The sequence below is a fragment of the Phalacrocorax carbo genome, chromosome 15 (genome assembly GCF_963921805.1).
Source record: "Phalacrocorax carbo chromosome 15, bPhaCar2.1, whole genome shotgun sequence".
Taxonomy (NCBI): Eukaryota; Metazoa; Chordata; class Aves; order Suliformes; family Phalacrocoracidae; genus Phalacrocorax; species Phalacrocorax carbo.
Genome location: NC_087527.1, coordinates 3,940,267 through 3,947,573, shown reverse-complemented (window position 1 = coordinate 3,947,573; position 7,307 = coordinate 3,940,267). Strand labels below are relative to the sequence as shown.

Here is a 7,307-nt window from a genome sequence, read left to right as displayed (position 1 = left end):
GAGCTCAGGGACCCGGGGGAGCCGCGCCGCCGCCGCCTCCCTCCCGGCCGCGCCCGCCCTTATAAGCGGCGGCGGCGGCGGCGCCCGGTGCAGCGGCCCCCGGCGCGCCGCCTCCCGGCACGGCTCGGCCCGGCCCGGCCCGGCATGGGCTCCGCGCACTCCGTGCCCGCCGAGACGCGGGAGCTGGCCGACAGGACCGGCTGTGAGTATCGCCCGCCGCGGGGCCCCGGGGCAGCCGCGACCGGCGGCGCCTCGGCCGGGCCCTGCCCGCTGCCGTCGCCCCCTCCCACCCCCGGAGCCCTCCTGTCCCACCGCCGGGCACCGCGCACCCCACCCGGAGGGGGACACGGGGGTCCGGCCCCGCAGGGGACCTGTCACCCGGGGAGGGGGAGGGGAGGGGGAGCGCAGGACCCGTCACCTGGGGGACGCAGGCATGTCACCGCGGGATGGGGGCGGGGTGGGGGGGAGGAAACGTAGGCAGGTCACTCGGGGGTGCTGGTATGTCACCGGGTGGGTGAGGGGGTGCAGCCATGTCACCCACCGGGATGCACCCACGCACCCCCGGTGCCGCACTGCCGCCAGCCGGGGCGTCGAGCGTGCACACGTGTGGGCCCCAGCAGGGCTTTGCCCACCCACCCCGCTACTGCAAGAAATCGTCCCCGCCTCGCTGCTTTGCCCAGGAGCCACCGGCTCCGCTGCCGTTCGGTGATGCTCTGGGGCTGGGACGGTGCGTAGTGCCCGGTGGTGCGGGGCGAAGGGACCAGCAGGCAGGGCTCCGCGGCGGGGACATGGCCTAGAGCTCCAAGCGGGGGCTGGTGCATAGGACGGGGTGGATGCCTCCCTCCTGGAAATGTCCTCGCTCCGGGATGTCCCAGGACGTGGCCAGCTCTGGGCACAGAGATCAGGGTGCTCCTGACTGGTTCCTCCGGCTCCCACCGTACCCGGAGCAGGCTGTGATGGAGGGAGGGCTGGAGGGAGGCAGCTCTGCCCACTGCCAAAGGATGTGCCGTGGTTGGGAGGGGTCCGGCACCTTGCCCCAGCCCTGCCACTGACCCTACGGTCACACTACCCTTCCTCCCCTCTCACTCCTCCTCCTCCCCCAGTGAGGGCTGAGCACCGCAGTGCCCCGGGGCGAACGCAGCCCTCCCCGCAGGCAGCAGCCTGGGGAGCCCCCGGGGTGCGAGCGAGGCAGCCCAGGGTTGGAGGAAGATTTTGGGAACACCTTGGCTCGGGGATCCTGCCATGCCAGCGCTGCCAGGCTGCCTGCACAGGCAGGGCTGCCCGTGGGCTTTTCTCTAGCACCTGCCCGTGGGAGGCACCTGCCTCACACCTGAGTGCCCCTGTGAATCCGCCCCAGAGAAGGGTTTACAAAGGCAACACCCAAAAAAAGTCTCACTGAACCTGGAGGTTGGGGCAGGAAGGAGAGGGGTGATGACCCCATGCCACGGCCGGGGGTGCCTGGAGTATGCTGCCGGCAGGATTCACAGGGCTCCCACCACGCTGCAGCTGCTGCTAGAAAAACCTAGGGAATGCAAGTTTTTATACAGGCTTGCTGCTGCGGTACAATCTCTTGGCGGGCATCGCAGTGACCCTTGGTCCCATGGGAGGAGCGGGGACAGGGCAGAGCTCCCTGCGGGTCCCCAGGATGTGCTCGGGGCACAGTCCTTTGCCTTTTACCTCAGTGCTTTAAACCCCAAAAGCCGCAGGGGCACTCACAGCTGTCTGCTCGGGGCCACTGGGACCGGTTCCCATGCCTGCTGCTGCATGCCTGATCACGAAGCTGCAGCAGTGGCACCTGCCTGGTGTTGAAGTGGCTTTTCTCAGGACGATGTGCTCTTTTCCTGCGCCTAGGTCAGCCCAGCGAGGCGAAACATGGCACAGGGAGGGCAGCCCGTGGCTGAGCCCCCTCCGTGCATTTTCCCCCTGGGGGGCTGGTCTTTGCTCAAGTAGCACAAACCTCTGCAGGCTGGGAAACAGCAAACCCAGCACCCTTTGGTTTGTGTACCCTTTTTTTCTCCTATAGCGTAGGTTGCCATGCTTGGACACGGGCCTGCAGCATCAGAGCGCTGTTCCTCAGTGATAGGAGCGGCCTCTGCTGCCCTTGAGCCAGCCCTTCTCACAGGAAAGCCTTTGCCCTTTGTGAAGATGCAGCTTTTTTTTTCTGGAAAGCAGCCGAGCGCTGCTGCCCTTTGCAGGACCGGTGTGGTCCTCGGAGACCTGCCTGTGCCGCCAGCCCTGTGCTGCAGCTTGGAGCGGGGCAAGGAAGACCTGGGTTTGGGGAAAGACGGAGGAAGAAGAGCCCTCTTTTTTGCCTTGCTGCTGGACGGGGAGTGGGGCTGGAGCAACCATGAGCATCCAGCCAGTGACCCCAGGGGTTTTTTTTTGTCATGTCTATGTCTGGGACATTTTTCCGAGAGGTCAAAGATTTTTGGTGTGCAACCAAGTCACAGATGCTGAAGGCTTGGTGGCCTAGCTGCTCCCATGGTGATGGCGGTGTTGTCAAGGGAGAAAGTGAAAGGTCACTCCTCTGTGGGAAAATTGGAAAGCAAAGTCCAGAGAAAGTTTGTGTGTGTGTGTAAAAATAAATCAGGTGGTGCCTGAGCAGCCGTGCTGCCAGGCATCACTGCCTGAGAGCCAGTGGGTTCAGAGGGGGGAACCCCCCCCCCCCAAAGCCAGGCCAGGGGCTTAAACGGCCTCATTCCACAAAGGGTCGGGCAGCTGCCAACGCAGGCAGATGTGGGGCAGTCACAGAGCCCCAGCAGCAAGCACAGATGGGTTTTCCAGTCCATTAATAGAGGTCTGTAAATGCTCACCCTTACTGATCAATAGTTTCTATCTCAAGGCTGTGAAACAGCAGCCAGAAACAGAGTAAAGGACATTATTTAAACATAATAAAAGAGAAAGAGGAAGCGCGCCAGACAGCGAGCACACGAGCTCAGCATCGACCTATTGTCTTTCAGCCGTAGCAGTTAACCATTTGCAACCCCTCAATTATACTTTAGCATGCTTTTATCTTTCTCCCGCCGCCGGGAAAGGCTGATGGCCAGCTGCCGGCGCAGCCCCACACCATGCCCGGCTCCGGCCAGGGCCGCAGCGAGCCTGTGGGTCCAGCTGGCGCCTGGGCAGACGCCACCAGCTCCTGCAAACAGAGCTGGAAGCTGCTTCCCTGGCTCCTGGGAATGGCTACTGTCAATATTTGCATGAGAGAGGCTCCGCATGTCTTTGGGGGTTTGTAAGAGCTTGGTTACAGACTGTAAAGAATAACTGGGAATAAATAAAATAACCTGTGTCATGGGATTAAGGAGGTGAAAAGGCACTGCTGAGCCTCACGCTGCAGCCTCAGCGCTCATCGGTCTCAAAGCAAGGCTGATGGGCACCCCACTTCCAGCCCCTGCCCCAGGCTGATGCTCCGGCAGGTGCAGCTGTGCTGCCCGGGCGCTGGTGCACCCCTAGGGGAGGCAGCGCCCGCCTCCATGGGTCGGGGCTTCCCGGTGCCCCAGCTCCCCCACGAGCAGCAGCAGCTATTTCGAAGCCCAGATTAGCTTTTTGGGTGCTGATACAGGCAAGAGACAGGTGGCTGCTCTCAGCTTTGGGGTTTTCTTTTTCTTTTTAATTTCCTTAAGCGTTATTTTCTGTCACCCAGCATGGGTATGGACGTGAGCACATGAACCTCCCAGCTGCAGGCAGAGGTGTCCCAGGGCAGGTCGAGACGTGCTGTCTGGGCACGGCCCCAACAAACCCCCAGTTAAATGGTCAAGCCTGTTTGAAGGGTCTGCTGCTGAGGATCCTAAACTGGGATGGGATGGGGTGGGGTGGGAGCCTGCCGTGCCGCGCCACGCAGTCAGGGCCAGGGCAGTTCCTGCAGACTGGGAGTGCTGATAAACCAGCCCTTGGTGTCACCCTGTCACCCCCCTGCAGTGAACAAGGGGCAGAGCACACTGGGACCAGCACAGCAAGAGGGACCTTGCAGGGCAGCGCAGGCCACCAAAGGGAAGCCGGGACGGGGACTACTGTGCCGAGACGTGCCCAGGGCCCTGCCCCGCTGCCGGGGGGGTTGCGAGAGCAGGCAGCTTTTTGGCTATTGCCAGATGGGGCGGGCGTTGGTGGTGTCCCCAGGGAACAAGTGTTGCGGCAGGTTTTGCTGCAGGACACAAGCTCTGCAGCTGGGTGTCCTGGGGTTCCCAGGGAGCTCACCCCCTGTCACCTCTCTCTTTTCCCCCAACAGTCACCTCTGAACAGATCGAGCACCTGCACCGGCGATTCAAGCAGCTGAGCCGGGACCAGCTGACGATCCGGTACAGCGCTTCTGTTTCCACTGCCGGGGTGATGGTACTGGGTGATTCCCCATTATAAGAGGCCAAGGGGGATAAGCCTGCTGGGGGCTGGCAGGAGCGTCACCTGCGGTGCCTGGGCTGGTGAAGGGTGCCTAGTCGAGACCCCCGACTCCCCAGGCCGCGAGGACGAGTGTGTCCTCCCCCATCATCCCACGGCTGTGCTGAGCTGGCTCTCCGCAGTGTGGCATTGCAAATAATGTGAGGAAAAGCGAGTGGCGAAGCAGTGGCCTGAGAGCAGGGTCATTCTGCCAAGCATCCCATTTTCCCCAGCTTTAAAATCAGTTTTGGGAGGGAAGTGAGAAATTCCTACCAGCAGCTGCGGTGGGTTTGCAGTTGCCGGTTTCCCCCTCCTCAGCATCTGTGCAAGCAATTGTGCAGCCGTGGCGCCGCTTCCTCGGAAATGCTCTGGCTTGTCCGGCCAGCTCCACCAGCCACGCTGGGAGTCAGCACAGGCCGGGCAGCCCCGCTGCCCTCTGCTCGCCCCCGCCCCGGAGATTATTTCTTGGCTCATTTGCTTTATAGAAAGTTGATGGCAAACAACCAGCACAGGCTCAGCCTGGTGTCTGTGCAGCACAGCACAGGGCGGCAGCGAGAGGCAGTGGGGCAGTGCAGGGCTGAGGAAGCCAAGGGGTGGGGGTGGACGGCAGATGCTCCTTCCCTCGCCTCATCGAGCCCCATTCAGTACCTGATTCCTCTGAAAACTCTTTGAAAACCGTGCAGCCATTTGCAGATCAAGTCATGCAAAAACCCCCAGCGTCGGACCTGAGCTTCCTAAAGACCCATTTTAGTGGGGACAAAAATCCCCCGTAGCTGCACCAAGCACAGACTGACGCAGCAGCATGGTGTGCTTTCAGTCTGAATTGAGGCAAATAACCTCTTTTTCTTTTCATTAATACTTTGAAAGAACGGGGTTGGAGCTTCTGCCCCAGCCCTTTGGTGACTGTCACAGCATCTCCCTCCTCCGCGGCTCCCTCACGCTTCGGGCTGTCTCTGTTTCCTTCGCAGCAAGGAGAATTTTGACAGCATCCCTGATCTGGAGTTCAACCCAATCAGGGGGAAAATCGTCGATGCCTTTTTTGACAAGCGGTAAGAACATCCCTGGCACCGTGGGGACGGTCAGGGTAGTTGGTTTTTCCTCTGAAAGTGGACCATGGCTGGGTAAAGATCTTCTTCCTAAAGCCTGGGATGGAGCCAGGGTGAAAATTACAGACCGTTAAGCTAAGTCTTAGGGAAAACCCAGTCCTAAAGCTTTGCCGAGAGATGCGTGGGGCTCTGTGGCAGGCAGGAGTGGGCGGCTGGGGGTGGGTCCCAGCTGCCCATCACCAGTGGCTCTGCTCTCGGCAGGAACCTGCGGCAGGAGTCGGATGGCCTGGCAGATGAGATAAACTTTGAAGACTTCCTGACCATCATGTCCTACTTCAGACCCATCGAGATGAACATGGACGAGGAGCAGCTCGATCGCTTCCGGAAAGAGAAACTCAAATGTGAGGCTTGTCCACAGCCCAGGGGCGTCAGGGGGACGGCAGGACAGGGCTCCCTGACCCTGCCGCGCTCCTCTCGTCCTTCCCAGTCCTCTTCCACATGTACGACTCAGACCACGATGGGAAGATCACGCTGCAGGAGTACAGAAATGTAACGTATGGTCCCTCCTGCCCCATCACCATTCAATTCCCTGCCTCGGCTTTGACCCGCTGCCTCACAGGTGGTGGAGGAGCTGCTGTCGGGGAACCCCCATCTGGAGAAGGAGTCAGCGCGGTCCATTGCCGACGGGGCCATGATGGAGGCAGCCAGCATCTGTGTGGGACAAATGGTGGGAGCTAGTTCCTTGCTCTACTGTGGCACAGAGGCGCTGTGATGGTATTGAAAATGGGGCTGGAAGGTGTCTGTCCTGTCTGGGTCATCTCCCCCATCCCCAGGCTGCTTTGGCTGGTGAAGCTTCTTTTGCAGGCAGCAGCTTTCAGGTTTTTGTTTTTGGTTTATTTCCACCTTCCCCATTATAAGAGGCCAAGGGCGGGGGGGGGGTAAGGAAACAGCACCCCATAAAGCACCATCCTCAGTGCTTGGGGCTTTATTGCTTACACAAAAGGCAGTGCCTTGCAGCTGTGGTGGTTCTGGGAACCAAATTTGGGCTGGCCACAGGGCACGGTGCAGGGCCAGCGCTGCACCCCCATGGCAGGTATGGCCCATAGCCCCAGGGGACCCACGCCCGGTGACCCAAGGCTCCTGCCCCATTGGTGTGGGGCAGCTGTAATGTTTTCTCTCTCACTGCTCCCAGGGGCCGGACCAGGTGTATGAGGGCATCACCTTTGAAGACTTCCTTAAGGTTGGTGGCATCTCTGCTTGTCTCCCCAGGAGGAGGGTGCCCCGCAGTTGCAGGGACCTGGGTGTTCGGTGTGGGCACTGAGCTGAGCCCCCATCCCAGCCCTGCTCGTGCCTTTCCCCTTGCAGATGTGGCAGGGGATCGACATTGAAACCAAGATGCACGTCCGCTTCCTCAACATGGAGCCCATCGCACACTGCTACTGACCTCCAGCTCCCTCCTGGTGGGAGCTGCACGAGGAGGAGGAGGAGGAGGAGGGAAAGGACACTGCAGCAGCTCCATGTTCCTGGCACCAAGCCCTTCGTACCCGCCTGTGTGCCTGTCCCATAGTGGGGCTGCCTTCTGCTCTCTAGAAACATGAGGCTTTTATCTGTAATAAAAGGTATTTCTCTTTTTACGCCTTGCTGAGAAATACTCTGGCCTTCCATCACCCAGCACCTGGCAGGGTCTCTGCCTGTGCAGAGAGCCTCCACAAAACCTGGGCTCCTCTTAAACTGGAATTTTTGGCCTCTGCCCTGGGCTGCTCTGGGGCAGAGGCTGCCCGTTTGTGCTGTGAGCCCCCCCGATCCCCATGCCAAGGGGACTGTATGCAGGCAGGGATGGGGAGGCAGGAGGTAAAAGCAGCAGCCTCAGTACCTTGAAGGGCAATCACA

The 7,307-nt window shown here is 60.6% G+C and overlaps 1 protein-coding gene across 2 annotated transcripts; it reads left to right on the top strand.

Moving 5' to 3' along the window:
* Positions 1 to 46: 46 nt before the first annotated feature.
* Positions 47 to 7,051, top strand: TESC (tescalcin). 2 transcript variants are annotated; one of them, XR_010375303.1, is made up of 8 exons: positions 47 to 202; positions 4,226 to 4,295; positions 5,340 to 5,420; positions 5,679 to 5,818; positions 5,905 to 5,966; positions 6,037 to 6,191; positions 6,610 to 6,657; positions 6,783 to 6,799. XR_010375303.1 is itself a non-coding variant. In XM_064466382.1 (8 exons), the coding sequence occupies exons 1-8, from the start codon at positions 145 to 147 to the stop codon at positions 6,858 to 6,860; spliced, it is 645 nt and encodes a 214-aa protein (XP_064322452.1). In that variant the 5' UTR covers positions 50 to 144; the 3' UTR covers positions 6,861 to 7,051. The 2 variants fall into 2 exon arrangements, 1 of the variants encoding a protein (XP_064322452.1); XM_064466382.1 differs by having other exon boundaries at positions 50 to 202; positions 6,037 to 6,144; positions 6,783 to 7,051.
* The last annotated feature ends 256 nt before the right edge of the window (positions 7,052 to 7,307 follow it).

Excerpts from the sequence above, each read along its gene's own strand:
- TESC (XM_064466382.1), top strand. The coding sequence starts at position 145 with ATGGGCTCCGCGCACTCCGTGCCCGCCGAGACGCGGGAGCTGGCCGAC. Across the intron at positions 4,296-5,339 it reads CGGGACCAGCTGACGATCCG|CAAGGAGAATTTTGACAGCA; the intron begins GTACAGCGCTTC and ends TTTCCTTCGCAG. Across the intron at positions 5,967-6,036 it reads CGCTGCAGGAGTACAGAAAT|GTGGTGGAGGAGCTGCTGTC; the intron begins GTAACGTATGGT and ends GCTGCCTCACAG.